The 19,997-nt window shown below is 39.5% G+C and overlaps 1 protein-coding gene across 6 annotated transcripts; it reads left to right on the plus strand.

Moving 5' to 3' along the window:
- The first annotated feature begins 2,876 nt into the window (after positions 1-2,876).
- Positions 2,877-14,851, plus strand: LOC309647859 (phospholipid-transporting ATPase IB-like). Of its 6 annotated transcripts, none has more exons than XR_014256328.1 (6): positions 2,877-3,366; positions 8,634-8,761; positions 9,792-9,869; positions 10,677-10,824; positions 12,465-12,553; positions 12,830-12,847. XR_014256328.1 is itself a non-coding variant. In XM_082435764.1 (6 exons), the coding sequence occupies exons 1-6, from the start codon at positions 3,126-3,128 to the stop codon at positions 14,762-14,764; spliced, it is 597 nt and encodes a 198-aa protein (XP_082291890.1). In that variant the 5' UTR covers positions 2,877-3,125; the 3' UTR covers positions 14,765-14,851. The 6 variants fall into 6 exon arrangements, 4 of the variants coding, with proteins under 4 accessions (XP_082291890.1, XP_082291888.1, XP_082291891.1 ...); XM_082435764.1 differs by lacking the exon at positions 10,677-10,824 and adding an exon at positions 14,746-14,851 and having other exon boundaries at positions 12,830-12,871; XM_082435762.1 differs by lacking the exon at positions 10,677-10,824 and adding an exon at positions 13,663-14,738 and having other exon boundaries at positions 12,830-12,871.
- Positions 14,852-19,997: the final 5,146 nt, after the last annotated feature.

Consider the following 19,997-nt stretch of genomic DNA (forward strand, 5'->3'; position numbering starts at 1 on the left):
CTAAAAAACCCCCCAAAACCAGCGAACCAAATGAAAAAAGCTCAAGGGATGGGCTCAACAGCAGAATAGAAGGGCCAGAAGAAAGAATCCATGAATTGAAAGATACACAATAGGAACTACCCAATTTAAACAACAAAGTAGACTGGAAAAAAAAAAAAATTAACAGAGCCTCAGGGGCCTGTGGGAATATAACCAAAGAGCTGACACTCATGTCATCAGAGAGGAGTCAAAACTGTACAGAAAAAAACCCAAACCAACAATCCAATTAGAAAATGGGCAAAAGAGACCTTTCACAGAGGAGGATATAAAAATGGCAAATGAGTACATGAAAACATTTTCTACATAATTAGCTATTAGGGAAATGTAAATTAAAATCACAGGGAGGTATCACTACACATCTATCAGAATGGCCAGAATTAAAAATACTTACAACATCAAATGCTGGTGAGGATGTGTGGAGACTGAATCACTCATACACTGTGGGTGGGAATATAAAATTGTACAGCCACCTGGAAAACATTTGGGCATTTTGGTATAACTATTATGCAACTATCATATGACCTAGCAATTATACTCCTGGGCATTTATCCCAGAGAAATGAAAACATATATTCACACAAAAACATTTATACAAGTGTTTATAGCAGTTTTATTAACAATAGCCAGATCTAGCAGTACATCATTAGTACTTATTTTTGTTTGTTGATCTTATATCCAGCCACCTTATTAAACTCTTACACATTTTTATGATTTTTAAGTCAAGTGTATAGGATTTGGGAGGCAGTAGATCCTTTCTTTAAAAGTTGGGTGGTTTTTGGTCTTTCCTTCCCAATAGTAGTAATATCTCATTTCTTTTTTTCCCCCATCTCGTCTCTGGAAACTCCAGAGCAATTGAAAATAAATTTGGTGATAGAACCTAATCTCATCTTTTTCCTGACTAACTAACATGGAAGTACTTCTAATATTTCAAAGTTAAGTATGATAGTTGTTCTTGATTTTCATAGATACCTTTTGCCAGATTTGGAATGTTTTCTTATATGTGAAGCTTACTAAGAATTTTTTTTTCCTGGAATGCATGTTAAATCTTTTACTAATTTTTTTCAGCATCTATTGATGTGGTAAATGCTTTTTCTTCTTTAATTCATTAATGTATCACTCTTGAGCATCTATTTTTGAGTTTGCTGGTAATACATATTTTCCTCTTCTGGGAAATATGTGTTCATGCTGGTTGTTCATTTTTCTACTGGGATATTTCTATTTTCTTACTGATTTACAGGATTTCTTCATGCACTTTTAATACCTATTCTTCTGTCAGTTGTATGTGTTGCAAATGTCTTCTTCCAGTTGGTAACTTGCTTTCAGACTTTAAGGTATCTTTTGATGAACAGAAGTTCATCCCAAGCTGTTTCAATGTAGATCTCTTGAGTGTCAGAACTTTTAAGACCTTGTATTCATGCCTGAGAATATTTGTACTAAACTTTCACATTTATTTGGTATTTGGAAAGATGTAGCATTCTAGAGTTAAAGATCTTTTAATTAAATACTTACAAAATACACAAAGAGGATTTTATTTTTATTGTTAGACTGATGACAATTGGATTCCTAATTCTCTTGAAGATCTGCCTTTTCTCTCTGCAAGGTTGAGATTATTTTATTGGAATGAAGCATTTTCTCGATGAGTGATTCTCAAAGTGTGATCCCTGGGCCAGCAGCATCTCCATCCTCTTGGAGTTGTTAGAAATGCACACTGTGGTGCCCTACCACAGACCCACTGAGTAAAACAACTTAGGGGGGTGCAGCCCTGCAATCTGTGTTTTAACAAGACCTCCAGGTGAATCTGATGCACACAAGTTTGGAATCATTATTCTAGATCCTTGCTACTCAAAGTGTGATCCCCTGTTCAGTATCATCAGCTACAGGCTCAAATATATCAAATATTAGATGGTGTTTGATTATGGTGATTATCATTTCACAAACGGTATTTCACATAAAGGTGATGAAAACTTAACTTTCGTACCTCTTTTGTCCTTACTGAAATTATTTGCAAAATACTGGTATGGCAAAACCTTCTAGCAAAGTTTATGTTAATGTACATAATGTACATTGTTTAATGTACATTATTTATTATCTGGTAAGTACAGTACATTTTCAGACACTGACTTTCATAATGTTCTTTTATTAACTATTAGAGACATTGAACTTTGCCATGAAAATCCTGTTGTCATTTTTCCTTTGATTTTATTTTGTAGGCTTTGTTAGAAACAGCTAAAATGCAAACAGAAAAGCAATTGTCAAGCCTATCTGGAAAAATAGAATGTGACCTAATGACCTAATTGTCATTTCAGTAGCTTTACTGGAACCTTGTACCTAAATGGTAAAAGGTATCATATTTTCCTTCTCAAACATTTTTTTGTCCACTTAATTTTCCCTGACAATAACTTTTATAGTCACCCTAGGTATAAGAGATGTTTTACTCTCTAAAATTTTTGATCCATATATCTTGGGAATGGTGAGAAATGGATGACAAAGCAATTTTTTTCTATGCTCTTTTAGAAATAGATACTTTCTTTGAAGACACATTTGTTTTTATTGCTATTTGTCCAAATAGTTGAACTTGACAAAGGAAATACATATATATGTATATATATACAAATATATGTACATATGTATGTGTGGTGAAAGCCTAGGTTCGTTTTACATTGTGAAAAGAAGAACTTCTTTGGTAGTTTATAAATACTCTTTTATTTTTAGCCCTGTTCTAGTTGGGCCTGACCAGGTCTTGCTAAGAGGTACACAGCTTAAAAATACGGAGTGGATCCTTGGCATAGTTGTTTACACTGGATTTGAAACCAAATTCATGCAGGTAAATAATCTATGATGACAAATAGTATTGCCAAAAATGACAACAGTTTTTTTTTTTTTTTTTTTAGGAACCCTAGGATTTTGAGGTAATGGATCTGCTGTGTGAATATGTTTTCTATGAACTAGAGAATGAGGCTCTAGGAACCGAGGTGGAAAAACCACGCTCATGTAACCATGGTCACACTTTCAGTCCGTTAGTGATTTGGCCAAAGACATACCCTATTTTTTAACTGTTGTAATTTTTGACCTCCTCTCACCGTCAGAATGCTTTCCACTATAATCCACTGGTTTTGTTTGTTGGCCTTTTTGGTGTGTGGTCGCACGCTATTGCGCAGAACGCAGTCGAGTCACCCCCTCAGGAGATCCAAAGTTGAGAACGTGACCAATGTGCAGATCCTCGTGGTGTCCCTGCTGCTCTTGGTCATGTCCTTGGTGAGCTGTGTGGGAGCCATATTCTGGAATGACGGATACGGCAGAGCAGACATCTGGTACATCGGGAAGAAGGGTAAGTGCCAGAGCATGGCAGGAAGCCGCCATTTTGGGAAATTGTGCTGCTTTTATTTTAAAATTTTTGTTTATTTTTTGGTTGCATTGGATCTTCATTGTTGCATGTGGGTTTTCTCTAGTTGCGGTGAGGGGGGGCTACTCTTTGTTGCAGTGCGTGGGCTTCTCATTGCAGTGGCTTCTCTTGTTGGGGAGCATGGGCTCCGGTAGTTGTGGCACGCAGGCTCAGTAGTTGTGGCTCGCAGGCTCTAGAGCGCAAGCTCAGTAGTTGTGGTGCATGGGCTTAGTTGCTCCACGGCATGTGGGATCTTCCCGGACCAGGGCTCGAACCCCTGTCCCCTGCATTGGCAGGCGGATTCTTAACCACTGCGCCACCAGGGAAGTCTGTGTGCTGCTTTTAAAAGTGACTTTAAAGACTTACCATGTTTAGATTTAAAAGGGGAGGCTCTTGTTCTAACTGGTGTGTGGTGGTTTTGCTTTGTTTATTTTCAGAAACTGAGGGTTAGTGAGTTTTAGAAATAGAACATTCCCAAAAAATCTTAAGAAGGTAAAGATTGTCCTGCCAGTTTCATGTAATCCTGGCATTCTGGAATAAAGCAGAGGAGAAGTCAGGGCAGAGGCATGAGACTGAGTCAGGTGGACGAGGGCCACGCCTCTGCATCTGGCACTCAGTCACCAGAAGAGCTTGGGCGAGGTTTTCACTTCTCTGAGCTTTGCTTTCCTCACTCAGAAGAGGGGATGATAGCTGCCTCCTTGAGTGAGTGCGATGAGTGGTGCCAGGGAAATGAGGACAAGGATCACTGAGGGCATCCAGCGGCCAAAGTGTCCTTCTGTCAGTAAGAGGCTTAAAGGTGAACTGGGATTGGGCATTCGAAGTTCAGCATTTTTGTTTGTCTTCCCGTATTTTCAGAGTAAACCGTCGTACATCTTTCTGCCTTTTCTAATCTATCACCTGAGGATTCTCTATTGCTCTAACTTCCCTTAAGAGGATCTGTTTGAGAGCATTTTAGGAATAAAAGGAAGGTATAGACTTTGTAAATGTTTGGATCACACACCAAGGATTCATTCTTATGCAGTCCGAGTTTCTAGATGTTACTTGTCCAGTTTTGATTTTAGGCTTCTAGATTTTAGATGAGTTTTAAAAAATAATCTCAATTTAAATTTGCTTGTTTAATTTTCTCTAGCCCAAGAGTGTGTATATTATCCTATTTTGAAACAGACATAAAAACTTACAAAAGTCACTGATATTTTGATCTCTATAAAATGCATCAAGTTCTGCATGTCATACAAATGACCTTTTCTTCCCTTCTTGATGAGACTTCTTGAAAGAAGAGACAGCCCACAGTGTTTCCATTCTCTCACCTCCTGGTCATTCTTTTTGATGTTGTTATCTCTCTTATTTTTTTTTGATTTGAATTTTATTTTATTTTTTTTATACAGAAAGTTCTTATTTGTTATCTATTTTATACATATTAGTGTATACATGTCAATCTCAGTCTCCCAAGTCATCCCCCTCTTCCCCCCCTTGGTGTCCATACGTTTATTCTCTACATCTGTGTCCCTATTTCTGCCTTGCAAACTGGTTCATCTATACCATTTTTCTAGATTCCACATATATGCGTTAATATACGATACTTGTTTTTCTCTTTCTGACTTACTTCACTCTGTATGACAATCTGTAGGTCCATCCACGTCTCTACAAATGACCCAATTTTGTTCCTTCTTATGGCTGAGTAATATTCCATTGTATATATGTACCACATCTTCTTTATCCATTCGTCTGTCGATGGACGTTTAGGTTGCTTCCATGACCTGGCTATTGTAAATAATGCTGCAGTGAACATTGGGGTGCATGTGTCTTTTTGAATTATGGTTTTCTCTGGGTATATGCCCAGTAGTGGGGTTGCTGGGCCATATGGTAACTCCTGGTCATTCTTGAGCCCATTTCAGTCTGCTGTCTACTTCAACCACTCTACTGAAATTATTGCTCAAGATTAGGAATAAATTCCTGATTACCAAACCCAGTGGTCATTTTTTTTTTTTTTTGAAATAAAGACTGTTTTTATTCCACAAATGCATTTTGTTTCTCAGTTGCTGAAATGAGTTATCCATAAGACCTCTGCAGCCAGATTCCTGGGAGATTTTTGAAAGGAACATAGGCTCAGCTTTCAATTACCCATGTTCCCCACCCCCACCCCCAGTGGTCATTTTTAAAGTCACTATCCAACTGGATTTCTGCTGCTCACTTCTGATTTTTTTAAAAAACCATCTTTTCCCTATTTGATTCATAGAAACCTTGATCTACCTTTTAAATGCTGGTGTTTTCCAGGATCCTGGGGTCACCAGGAATTCTTCAACTTGGGTCCATAAATCCTTGAAATTTCGTGAAAAATTTTATTCCTCTATGTGTGTGTTTTTTTTCTTTTTTTCTGAAGGAGAGTCTTCATCAGCTTCTTAGGGGGATTTTCTTTTCCAAGATCACCCCTTTAAGAGAGCTCGCCTCTTCTAGTAATTTCAACTCTCGTCCACCTGTTGATGTCTTCTTGTTTGACTCCAGATCAGCTTTCTCTATGAATTATTAACTCATTATTGCCCAGACATTGCTCTCCAGATGTCACGTAGGCTTCTTACCTCAGTGTGTACAAAGCAAAATTCATCTTTTCCCCCAAACCAGGCTCTCTTTTCAATATTCTCCATGTAAGTGTGGTACCAGCATCTGACAATCATCCAAGCTGGAAACATAAAGGTCACACTTATCTCCTTCTCAGTTTGCTCCTCTCTTCCCCACTTCCACCCCCATGGCTTTCATCATCCAATTAGTCCCAAGGTCTTGCTGAGTCTACCTTTCCAATCTTTTCTCTGTAGGCTCTCTCCTCTTCATCCCTGGACTACCACCAACGTTTCCTAACTGATTGCTCAGCCCTCAGTCAAGTTCTTCTCAGATTCATTCTTCACATAGTTTCCAGAAGGATGCATATAAAAAGTAGTAATGAGTAAGTGTGGTGGATTCAGTGATGTCTTAGTGCCTGCACTGAGTTGGTAAACTACCATCCAACGGCCCACTGCTTGTTTTTGTAAATAAAGTTTTATTGGAACACAGCCACACTGTGTTTTTGGTTTTTTTTAAAATTATTTTATTTTTTTGATGTTAAAATTTCATGGTTTTTTTTAACATCTTTATTGGAGTATAATTGCTTTACAATGGTGTGTTAGTTCATACTGTGTTTATTCATCTGTGTATTATTTATTGCTTTTTCATGATACAACAGCAGAGTTGAGTAGTTTCAACAAGACTGTATGGTCCACAAAGCCTAAAATATTTACCATCTGGCTGTTAGAAAAAGTGTCTTCCTGACCCCTGGCCTACAGGGTCCAGATAAATCTCCTGTCACGTGGCATGTCATGACTTTTATAAGCTGACCTTATGTCCATCACTTGATACCTCACCACTTCTTCCTTAGCACTTAGTCTCTGTTCACAGAGGACCGCTTTTGTCTTTTTCACCATGCTTCCATCCGTCAGCCTGTTGATCGTCTCCAGGCCTCTAGGCCAGTGCTCTTTCTGCTTGACATGTGTGTCTGGACACCTTTCAGACCAAGATGAAGCATTGCCTTCTCTGGTAGCGTTTCCTGTGACTTACCTGCCCCACCCCTCCTTTCTTCAGTTAGGAGCCCTCTTTGGCTTCTATAATGATATTCTTAATTCCATTTCCATGTTTTGTAATTATTGTCCCCGCACCCTCCAACTAGGTTGTGAATTTTTGAGGGCAAGAATCATTATATCTTTAACTCCAAGAGCAGTGCCTTTTCATAATAGGAACTAAGTAATTAATTTATTGGCTAAAATAAAAAATTTTAGAGCTAAACAGAATTTTATAGTTTTCTAGTCCAACCTCTTGTTTTACAAAAGTGAAACAGATTCTCTACATTTACTGAAAAGCACAGAGGAAGTTAGTGGCTTATTTGGAATAAGAACCTGTAATTGAGTCCAACTACATTTCCCTGCCCGGGCTATTCTAATCCAAGAGAAGAAAAAGATATTGAGTAGTTAAAGTTATAACTGTGTTTTTAGTAATTATCAAATTTAGCAAAGCACTAAACATTTTATCTCTGTTTCTCTGTCCATAAAGTGGTCATAGTAATATCTGCCTCTAATTTTCTTAAAAGAATGATTTATGACCATAAAGTAATAGAGTAACTATAAAAGTATAATCGTGGCAAATAAAGGAAAATGAGTGAACTCCAGGTGATAAGAGTTTGAATATATGTGATGGATGGTGAATGGAATCTGCTTTTTAGGTTGATGGCATTTAGAAATCTAGATTTTGCTTGTATCGTTCTAAATTACAAATATGCTCCTGTTTAGAAAAATGAATATAAAATTTTAACTTAAAATTATTTTATTTTGTCTATATTTATACAGATTTGTGTTTAAACTAATCTTCTTTACAACTTACTTTGTGTTTAGCTCTTTTCAGTTATTACCCCTCCTCCCATAATTCAACCATATAAATTTAATGTGTAAGACTGAGACGCAAGTTTTCAGAAAGACACATGTAAGGCAGTGTGTATATCCTCTGAACACTTTCTAGATATTTTTTTAGTAAATTTCCTTGAAATTAGGTTGAATTCTTACTGGAAAATTATTCTCTCAAACATACTACCTCTTTGAAAATGAGTATGTCACTAACATCGTATTACAAAGCATCATATTCATTTTTTTTGAGGGGAGCTTCCCTTTCCTTCTTTCCCTGAGTTTTAAAAATCATTATAATATCTCTTTGACTTCAGAACTACTGTTACTTCTAGCTAAAAAGTCCTCCTCATTTCCCTCCTCCTCGTTTCCTGCATTTAACAAGTTCCCTTCTTCAATGCTTTGCTCACCAGCTTCTCCAAGACCCCTTTCTGCGCCCCCAACTTTGTGTTGTTGCTGCTACCCTCCATGTTCAGCACTTCATGGAACTCATCCTGCTGTAGTTCCTGACTTGTCCTACTTTTTCAAGCTGCCTCCAAAGTTCCCTGAGGGCAGGATCTGTGTCTTACTAGAGCTTGTATCTCCATGCTTCCCATATACCCTATGATTGATACCTGGTTGGTTGGTGCTTAACTAATATTTTAAAAACCATTTTATAACTGTGTCCACTTAATTATACTTTTAAAAATTTTCATGGAGAAAAATTCCACAATTTAAAAATGTCATAATGAAAACAAAGGTGGATAAGGGTATTACCTGAAGCTGCAATGTGGTCCCTCTCATTTTCTTCCACAGATTACGACTGCCACAGCTTTGGGTTTGACATTTTGGCGTTCGTCATTCTGTACCATAACTTCATCCCCATAATTCTGCTGGCCACTCTGGAAATTGCGAAATACATTCAGGCCCTGTTTATAAACTGGGTGAGTATTAAAATCAGGAAGTTAAGAAAATTCTCTCTTGAGCTATGGCTTTGGTTTCAAGAATCAGTGTAACTGAGTTTTTGTGACGGGGCCAGTGCAGCTGCTGGGCCAGCTGTGTCTTGGACAGGAGAGCCAAGCACGGGTGTCACATTGACTCAGCAGTGCCTGGGTGCCTCTGCATCACTCTTGAGGACACCTTTTTTTTTTTCCCCATATATTTTTTCTAGCCGATAAGGAATATTTAAGAGATAGCGGCTTAGTAGCAAGTGTAGAGAAATAGTCAACCATTGAAACTTAAGATACTCACAGAGGAGGAGAGTCCAGTAGACTTACAATAGATTTACAGAGCTTGGCAAGAATGACAGGAACAAAGCCGTTCCAGAGTTCCTTCAAATTAAGAAAAAGATTTCTTAGGTGACAACCATGTGTTGACTGAAGTTAATGCTTCGTAAGTTGTGACTGAACAAATTTTCCAATTTGAATGTGGGGTTGTAACTTTTAGTTGTTTTTAAAAATACTTTTCTTTGAAATAAAATTCTTGCTGGATGTCACCTGAACATGATTCTCCCAATAGGTCGATGAACTACCATCATTTGGAAGGGAATATTATTTTAGCAACCACAAAATTAGACAAAGTCCTTTCAAATATTTGTCTCCTCATTTGATTTTTGCAGTAGCTGTATGAGTAGTGCTGCGAGGTCCCTGTTACTGCTCCCATTTGATAGATGTAGTAACTGAGACACACTCAAGGCCACACAGCGTGTCTGAGGCAGAGCCAGGATTTGAAAGCCACGTCTTCCGAATCACCTCGATGTTTGTTTCCACGTGGCTTTGCTTCTCCTGAATCGACTGCCAACCTATGTGAGGAACTAGCACATACGGGTCCAAAACCAAGTATTCTAGACTCTCCACTGTGAATTTTTTCTAAATGTCAAGCACATTGGAAGATCAGTGGCAGTACAGATTTCCTGAAAAAATTTTGAGCCTAGTTCTGATTGTGTGGCTTGGCTATTTTGTTTGTTTCCTGCAGGATGAAGATATGCATTTTAAGGGCAATAATGTCTACGCCACGGCCAGAACATCCAATCTCAATGAAGAGCTCGGGCAGGTGAGGGCCTCTCCAGGGCTGAGAAGTACGATGGGAGCTTCACAGAAGGTGGATTCAGGGAGAGCACGTGCAGAGTTCAAGTGCCAAATTTAGCCACAGGCTATAGAGACTATGACACCCACGTGGAGCTTCAGAAGTACAGTTTGTTCAAATATTAATAATATTGCACCCTGGGTTGCAAGTAGAACAGACCAAATACAGGTTATTATGCGCTTATGAAAGAGTGGAAGAGCTGGAGGGACAGGCAGGAAAAACTGCTGGGAGCTCCCAGGGTTTCAGTTAGCTTTGAGGGAGCCACAGGGACCCTGGAGCCTGGGGGGTGGCCGTGATTATGCTTCCCTAAGGCAGGTGACCCACAGGGAAGCATCCAGAAAGTGCTGCAAAATTTCATACCTGCCACACCCATGCATCTACCCACAGCTGCCAGAAGGGAAGTAGTAGAACTTCTAGTTCTTTACTGAAAATTCCTCTCAATGGTAGAATCTAACCTGCTGACAAGAGATTGGGAGAAACATAGCCTCGGGCCTCTGGACCCTGCCATTCAATAGAAAGAGGCAGGAATGATGCCAGGTTACCAACAGACAGATGTTGGTTACCTTTTAAATGACACTGGCATCTTTACAAGTTAAAATTCACTTTTAAAAATTGCCACGATTATTTGTCAATTATACTACAGGAAAGCTGAAAAAAAAAAAAAACAAGGTACAACAACTCTCACAGTTGTATAGTACCTAAAAGGAGAAAGACTTGTAATTGTTACTTTTTTTTCTACCTACTTTTTGTTCTCAATATATTTTTTTTTACTAGATTATGATTTTCCATCTTTCAATTAATTGGAGGCCACATATAAATTATGGTGAAAGGCAGAATTTTGGAGTTAAACTTCCTGAGTGTGAATCCTGGTTTCACCATTTACCAGCAGAGACAAGGACACCACAAGAAAAGAAAATTACAGGCCAGTATCCCTGATAACCTTGGATGCAAAAATCCTCAACAAAATATTGGCAAATCAAATTCAACAATACATTGAAAGGATCATACATCATGATTTATTCTAGGAGTGCAAGGCTGGTTCAACATCCACAAATTGACCAGTGTGATACACCACATTAACAAAATGAGGGAGGGCTTCCCTGGTGGTGCAGTGGTTAAGAATCCTCCTGCCAATGCAGGGAACATGGATTTGATCCCTGGTCCAGGGAGATACCACATGCCGTGGAGCAACTAAGCCCATGTGCCACAACTACTGAGCCCGTGCTCTAGAGCCCGCATGCCACAACTACTGAGCCCACATGCCACAACTACTGAAGCCCACGTGCCTAGAGCCCATGCTCTGCAACTAGAGAAGCCACCACGATGAGAAGCCCATGCACCACAATGAAGAGTAGCCCCCACTTGCTGCAACTAGAGAAAACCCTGCATGCAGCAACAAAGACCTATTGCAGGCAAAAATAAATAAATAAATTTTAAAAAATGATAAGAATCATGTAATCATCTCAATAGATGCAGAAAAAGCATTTGACAAAATTCAACATCCATGTATGATAAAAATGTCAACAAAGTGACTATAGAGGGAACATATTTCAACATAATAAAGGGTGTATATGACAAGCTCACAGTTGAAATTATACTCAATGAAAAATTGAAAGTTATTCCTCTAAAATCAGAAATAAAACAAGGATGCCTACTCGCACTACTTTTGTTCAGCTTAGTATTGGAAGTCCTAGCCACAGTAATTAGGCAAGAAAAATAAATATAAGGCATCCAAATCAGAAAGGAAGAATTAAAGCTGTCTTTTTTGGTAGATGACATGAAATGTACAGAAAACCCTAAAGACTCCACCAAAAACCTGTAAGCAATAATAAATCCAGCAAAGTTGCATGATACAAAATCAGTATACAAAAATCAGTTGTTTCTTAAAAATAAAAACAAATAAATGTTTTTGAAAGCTTATGTGAAAGCTTCTGCCGTTTATTATCATTTCTGGTGACTTTATTTAACAAATAGTGAGTTGGTATCCATCTATTCTTTCTGAATAATACAAAGATCTTAAAGCTGTTTAACTCCACATTGCTTTGCAGTATTTGTTGGACAGAAATGATCACCTACAGAATTTCCATTTGTCTTTAAAAGGAGTATTATACTTGTGATCATGATTAAAATGGCTTTGGGTTTGGTTTTCTTTTTCATCTGAGATATACATATATATATATATATATACATATATATATATCAGTATACCAGTGTCTATCTACTTAGTGTTTCCTAGGTACTTTTAATGAGATTTCTTGTGGCAGGAAAATGAACTTGGACTTCTGAATTTCTTAGGTTTGATGACTTGGAGTTTACTTTGTGTGTCACCATAGAATTTCACCTCCAGTGTACAACAAAGAAGAGTATGGCTTCTGAAAGAAATAAATATTACATATAGAATTCTTATAGACTGAACTTCTTGTTTTCTAAAAATTCACGTAATTTGAGGATTTAAAGAGAAAGAACACCATCTTTGCTCTCTAAATACATTTTAAATTTATATTTATCGTGTTAATTTTTCTTTGTTTAGTTAAATTTAAAATGTATTTCTTCTTTGCATAGGTGAAATACTTATTCTCTGATAAAACAGGGACCCTCACGTGCAATATTATGACATTTAAGAAGTGTACCATTGCTGGTATAATTTATGGGTAAGTGTTTTTATTGCCATACTCTATTGGAAGTTCTCATTTTTTTTCTTAACAAAATTAAGTAGCCTTTATTTACTCCAAAACCTATCTGAACCTATAATACTATAGCTATATCTGAATGAGATAATGAGATTGCAACTTAATGTATTTTATATGAAAACTTGCAGTTTTTAAAAAAATATGGTTTATGTCTGCTTTTATACATGATTAGAATTCCTAAAGAGTTTTATATTTATAGCATGTAACCATCGTATTTCCTCTCTCATTTTCCCTTAGAAATCAGTCAGACAGAAGTGCTGCTGGTGAAGAAAACTTAAGGTAACTAGATACGGTCTTTTCTCCTTTGCCCCTATTCCTTTCCCTTGTGGTGGACTTTTTATCAGTGCCAGCGCACTGGCGTGTAATAACACAGCCCCCTTGTCCACACCCCCAGTGGCAGTTCCCAGGAAGCTCCCCTAGATCTTTCCCATGGGATATTCAAAGAACCCAGAATCTAGTCTTCAATTTACTGCTTTCGTGGCAATTTACTCTGCTTCAAACTCTGTATAACTGTACAGTTTTCAACACAAGTTTAAGCATTTTCTAATGCCATTTTGCAGCTCAAGACCTGGGAGGTTGTATAATTTTTTTTTTTTATTAAAGTATATCTCTCTTTTTTTTTTTAATTTTATCTATTTATTTATTTTTGGCTGTGTTGGGTCTTCGTTTCTGTGCGAGGGCTTTCTCCAGTTGCGGCAAGCGGGGGCCACTCTTCATTGCGGTGCGCGGGCCTCTCACTATCGTGGCCTCTCTTGTTGCGGAGCACAGGCTCCAGACGCGCAGGCTCAGTAATTGTGGCTCACGGGCCCAGTTGTTCCGCGGCACGTGGGATCTTCCCAGACCAGGGCTCGAACCTGTGTCCCCTGGATTGGCAGGCAGATTCTCAACCACTGCGCCACCGGGGAAGCCCAAGGATGTATAATTTGACAGAACCCTAAATATTTAACTAGCTGGAAGTGTGACTTAGTGAAAACAGAAGATGGGACTGTGTTTGATTTAGATCTGCTTGATTATTGACTGGTACCACCAGGAACTTTTAGTTAAAACGAATCTTATCTATCCTTCCTCAGTCAGTCACCCTGTCCCGTCCCAGAGTTCTATGAATTCAGTGACCCAACATTATTGCAGAACTTTGAGAATGACCATTAAGTCTGCTATTTTCCCTCTAAGTCAACAGGGTAATGCTATATAACTTTAAAACATGCATATGGTTTTCTAAAAGGAAGAGAAAGTCTTGAAAAGTTTTGGTGTTAATATAATAAGCAAGGGATTTTACACCAAAATTATGAACTGAGGCCTGAACTTGAGTGTAAGTGAATTCAGACATTATACAAGAATTTTCTACTGTGTAGCAATCTATGAAATCCTGTCTCTATCTGCTTTTAAACTCTTTGGTTCTATTGTATGCTACCAATATCTGCACTTATCTATTTTAAGATGTTGATCTACCTGATTTGAAATCTTGATCTTCTTAAAAATAAAAGTGATCTTTCAAAATGCAAACCTGTACATGTTCTTCCTTTGCTTAAGACCCTCCCAAGGACTGGACCACACTTAAGATAAAATCCAAACTCACTACTGTGGTCCTCTCTCTCTCCTACCTCCTTCTGTATCATTGAGCCCGAGGCTCAAGATGCTGGGGTCACGCTTGTCTTGAAGCTCCACTAACAATGAATCTTTATCCTGACTTTGGGGCCTGGGAAGGTGCTACAACCTTTGTCTGGTGTGTGCCACCACACAGGTACACTAACACCCACAACTAACCTTTCTATTTAGGACTTAATTTAAACATTTAAATATTTTTTTTTTCCTGATCACCTACCTAAAATAGGCCCCTGTCTTCTCTATCACATCCCTTACTTGTTTCCTCCAGCTTTGAGAGAGCCTGTCTCCCCAAGGAGAACATTAGCTCCCAAAGCGCAGGTTCCCCGTTTTCTCTGCGGTCTCCCAGCCCCCTGCACTGTCCCTGACTCAGCACCCTCTCCACTCCATTTTGAATGCACGGTATGGTTTTTAGCTGGTGCCTGACAGTATGGACCTGAAGTGAAACCTCAGTTGGTACTAATTGCAGATTGCATGCGACTCTCGCGTGATGCGGGGTGGAGGGGCGTTTGCGTTGGAAGACGCTCACTAGCTCTGTCCCTTTCTTACAGCCCACGAAAGACTATATAGAGGAATTTCTTACCCTGTGGTGCGCGTGCCACACTGCGGTTCCAGAGAGAGACGGAAATGATATAAGCTACCAGGCCTCCTCCCCAGGTATGTGCTGTGTGCACGTAGAGACCTGGCAGGTGATGGGCCCACAGAAGAGCTGATGCCATTGCTGGCCCCCTGATCACACCTGCCTTTCTCCTTGCCTGAAACTCTCACCGGTTAGGGGCGATCATGTACAGCGCAGCTCTGAGCCGCTCTGGGGCTCCCACTCTCCACACACCCCGAAAATGCCTCAGAAGGCTGGCAGGGGATGGCTCTTGGAGCAGGGCTCAGTGGCAGGTTATAATCAGTAACACGGCAGGGGTCAGGTTAAGGCCCTGCAGCGGCTGATGGAGGTGCTCCTAATGGCATGGAGAACAAACAAGGCCACAGTGAGCGGGGAGAACGTATTTTCCTTCCAGGCTGGCGAGTGAGTCCCACTGACAGAGGCCCTGTTTAACCACATCTCCTCTTCCGTGAGCACTCTGCCACCTAGAAGCACAGATAAGTGCATTTGGGTAAAAAACCCAAGTGTAAGAGAATGTCATGATAGTTTAGTGCCGGAGGAATCTGTATTGAATTAAATTCAGCGTTAGTACATTTGCTCGATCTCCATTAATACAGACCTTTTACTGACAGATGAAGCAGCTTTAGTGAAAGGAGCAAGTAAACATGGCTTTGTTTGCACTACAAGAACGCCGTACTCTGTCACCGTAGAAGCTGTGAGTAGTACTTGATACATTGTACTTTCTAGCAGTTACACGCACCTGCTCGCCCAGAGAGACACGTGTGTACAGCGGTGTGGAGTAGGAGCTCGGAATCTAGTGCCCAGGATTCCCACCTGGCTTCACCCTCCGCAGCCTTTATTCTGGGGCGTGCTCCTTAACTTCTCTGGGTTTGCCCCAGTTTTCTCATCACGTATGCAGTAGGGTCCTTGCGAACATTAAATGAGTTAGTATGTGTAAAGTAATTGACATTAATGCTTGGTGCAGAGCAGGTGCTCAGTAAAATTGAGCTATTCCCAACCTAAGTGTCCATCGACAGACGAATGGATAAGGAAGATGTGGCACATATATACAATGCAATATTACTCAGCCATAAAAAGGAACGAAATTGAGTCATTTGTAGTGAGGTGGATGGACCTGGAGTCTGTCATACGGAGTGAAGTAAGTCAGAAAGAGAAAAACAAATAGCATGTGCTAACACATATATATGGAATCTAAAAAAATAAAAAAAGGTTCTGAAGAACCTAGAGGCAGGACAGGAATAAAGACGCAGACGTAGAGAATGGACTTGAGGACATGGGGAGGGGGAAGGGTAAGCTGGGACAAAGTGAGAGAGTGGCATGGACATATATACACTACCAAACGTAAAATAGATAGCTAGTGGGAAGCAGCCACATAGCACAGGGAGATCAGCTTGGTGCTTTGTGTTCACCTAGAGGGGTGGGATAGGGAGGAGTGGGAGGGAGACGCAAGAGGGAGGAGATATGGGGATATATGTATATGTATAGCTGATTCACTTTGTTATAAAGCAGAAACTAACACACCATTGTAAAGCAATTATACTCCAATAAAGATGTTAAAAAAGAAAAAAAAATTGCTAACATAAAAAAAAAATTGAGCTATTCCAAAGAGTTAGAATTGTCAGACATTTAAGAAGTAAACTAATTTTTTTCCTATGAAGAATCAAAATATTTCTATTTTTTGGTGTTTCTGTTTTTATCAATATGTTGATTTATTCATTTTGTTACATATACCCTTGTTCTATCTTGATGACCACTTACCACAGGCCTTTGATATTATGGGGAAAAAATTGAAGCAATGTAAGCATTGTGGCCAATGCACTGTTTTTTCCTAGTAATAATGCAGTGGTTAGAGATGCTTACTAGACGTTTAGCCCTTGCTAGAATGGACTGATTAATTCATCTTTATGTCACATAGATATATATATAAATATCATACATCACATTTGAACTTCTGCAGTGGTGAAGCTGAGAGCTGGTAGATGCAGAGATAAATTGATCATGGTTACAGGAATTCAAGAGGCTGTAACTGGAAAAATTTAGAAGAGAATGCATGTTTCATTGATATATTTTTTTAGCATGCCACCTCTCTTCATGTTTACCTCTTCAAATTATCTAAGCATTAAGGATTTCATTTGATCCGTGCAATTTTATTAAAAGATTTATTTGTTCTCATTTCTCTCTGCTGATTTTCTCCCTTACTCCATGTAACCTTACAACATGAGAGTGTTTATACAATTTTTCTAATCGTGCGGATTTTAGGCGGAAGAGAGAGGTGTTTCAGTCTTAAATTGTCACTATCAGAAGCACTTTTGCCAATATTGCCCAGGTTGCAAACAATATTCTTACCAGAGGAGGGCACCATTATCTCATCAGACTTGCAGGAAGATTTATATTTTGAAAAAGAGACGTATTTGGAGGGTAAAACTTTTTTGTGATTGGGAGAGTGAGTTATTTTGTGAGATGAATACTTTTATCCTCAGGTAAGAATATGTTGTCTTATCTTCCTGTAGATGGGAGAAGAATTCACATTTGAAATTCTTAATGTCCTGGAATTTTCTAGGTAAGCTGCCTTTTCATTCTATTTGTGTATTTCCCAGGGCTCTTTCTGTGGCTATTCAACTGAGATTTGGCAATGTAAATCAAAACCTTAATACAGAATCCTGAAATTCTAGTTAGCTAGATGGGCAGATGGGGTGGGACAAAGAGGCTACTAGCAAAAAGTAGATTGTTTGGGACAAGGTCATCTTCCTTTGGGGGACCCCTGGAGTCTGTCACTCAGGTTACCTCACTAGGGCTGACCAGGTGATTCCACACTGACTGGTTAAGATTAGATTCCTGGGAGAGTCTGAAATTGCAGTTAGGTCAGGTATTGAGTCTCGGTTTGGGGATGTGGGCTGAGCACACATGACTCCATTTTGGGCCTATTGTCTCTTTTTTAACAAATGGATATTGAACATTATTTTCACAAATAAACCAAAAACTGTTTCTTTAAAAATAGTGAATTAATTAATTTTTTCCCAAACAATGTGCATTCTTCTTTCCTCTTACACCCCAGCATCTGTGGCCTGATTCCCCAAAGCATGTGGTCAGGATACTGGTGATGATTTTATTTCCATTGGATTTTCCTCCAGACTCATGAAGTCATATCTCTTGGACCATTTCACTATTTCTAATGTGAAATTTGAAAAATTAGAGAAGTAAATTAATAAGTAAATCATTCGTTCTTCTTAAAGCCAGATGATTTTTTAAAATTGTATTTTTAAAACCTTGTTTCCCAATGACATTAAAAAAAAAAAAGAAGCTTTAAACCTCAGAAAAGTTGTTGTTAGCCCCTCTCTAGGAGAGATTTTTTTTTTTTTTGTCCATGCCAGGTGGCATGAGGGATCTTAGTTCCCCAACCAGGGGTTGAACCCGTGCGCACTGCAGTGGAAGCGTGGAGTCCTAACCACTGGGCAGCCAAGGAAGTCCTAGGAAAGATTTTTCTAAGAACATCGTTGCAAGAAAATACATCTCAGTATTCATTCTAGCTTTCTCCTTTCTTAATATTTGACTACTGCTACCACTAGAGCAGTCATTTCCTGTCATTAACACGTGCTCGCCTAATTAGGTACCACTTAAATGATTCATTTGCTTTGAGTAGTGTTCTAACAGCTTTCTAAGTATTTAAAACAATTGCTAATCCTTTATCCCTGTTGGAAAGTCCCTTCTAGCTGAAGCGTTCCACTGTGAGATTGGTCACCAGGACCATCCTTGGAGGGTGGGAGCTCTGGCTTAGACTGTTGGCAGTGAGGTGGGGACAGATGAAAGCTGTGTTTTCCATAGGCATGGCCATGGGGCTCCCTGGGGGGTGGGAAACATCTTTTCTTGCTGGCACTCTCTGCTTGGTGACCTGGCAGAGTTGCCATCTCAGTGGCTCATTTTGCTCCTTGGTGGCTATATTGACAGGGGCCAGTGGACCAGAGAAGGAAGAAGGGGAGAAGGGAGATGACAAGCATGGGTGCATGTGGAGAGGAGGCTGAGAGGGTGAAAAAAGCTTGGGGGACAGAGGAGGGAAAAGGATCACTTGTGGTCGTAGTTGTGGTTCTGTTACTTACTAGCTCATGACCTTCCTGGTCACCTAACCTCTCTGTGCCACAGTTTCTTGATCTGTAAAATGGGGCTAGCAGTGGTGTCCACCTCACAGGATTGTTGTGAAGATTAAATCACAATGCCTGGCACATAGTAAAAACTGATAGAGCACTTGGTATGAGTGTTTATTATTACTATTATTTTAATTGGAGCACTCTTCTCTGAGGCTTGTTTGGATCTCACTAGGGTTTTCTTCTCCCTGAAGGAGATCTTCCTTCTCTCCTTCAGCAGTCATTTCTATGAACCTCTTACTTTTCCTCCAAGCTTGAACATCCTTTTCTTGATCAATCTTATTCCCGAAGAAAAATAAAATTCTTTTTGTTGGAAGAGCTTGAAAACGTGGAAGAACTAATGACTGAAAGCCCAGCTGGTCTGCTGGACACACACAGAGCGGTCCTCTGAGGCCAATGGTGGTCACTGCACTTGAAAGACCGGCAGCTGGGGCTCCATTTAAATGACCTTCCCAACGTCGCTAAGCAAATAAGTGGCAGAATCAGGGTTCAAATCCAGGTCTATCTGGTTCCAAAGTCCTTGGTATTGTCAACCAATCTGTGCCTCCAGAGGTGAAAGAAAAGTTAAAGAATGTAAAAAAAGCAAACAAAATGTATTTTCATCTTCATGGGGAGAACTGCAGTCTATGCAGCTACAAATATTTTTTAGAATACTGTTCTAGGACTAGGGTGGACCACCTGTTTGTGGGGTCCCCTGCTTTAGTAAACAGACAAGGTAATTCCCAGTCGTTATGAGGGCGATAAAGAATATTGAAGAGTATGATCTGACGGAGACAGCGGTGCCGCTGGTGGTGGAGGTTTATCTCTGAGGGGCCTGGGAGCCTTTGTGGGGAGGTGGGACTTGGGCTGATAATTGAAAGATGACAGGAGAGTTAAGCGTGGGCGAATGAGATGGTGAGGAGGAATTTAGCATCTCTGTGCAGCAAAATGGGGGCAGGAAGGTCTAGTTGATAAAGATGGTGTGAGGACTGAATAATACACAGACCCAGGGCTGCTTTCCCCTTTCCTCATCAAATTTTAATGATTATATTATATATATAAAATA

Source organism: Balaenoptera physalus (assembly GCF_965194825.1).
Source record: "Balaenoptera physalus genome assembly, chromosome: 18".
NCBI classification, from domain to species: Eukaryota; Metazoa; Chordata; class Mammalia; order Artiodactyla; family Balaenopteridae; genus Balaenoptera; species Balaenoptera physalus.

What these genes read in the sequence shown, in the direction of transcription:
- LOC309647859 (XM_082435762.1), top strand. Translation starts at nt 3,126, where the DNA reads ATGCTTTCCACTATAATCCACTGGTTTTGTTTGTTGGCCTTTTTGGTG. An exon ending in AGGCCCTGTTTATAAACTGG is followed by an intron (nt 8,762 to 9,791) that starts GTGAGTATTAAA and finishes TGTTTCCTGCAG; the next exon opens with GATGAAGATATGCATTTTAA. An exon ending in GCTGGTGAAGAAAACTTAAG is followed by an intron (nt 12,872 to 13,662) that starts GTAACTAGATAC and finishes ATCCTTCCTCAG; the next exon opens with TCAGTCACCCTGTCCCGTCC.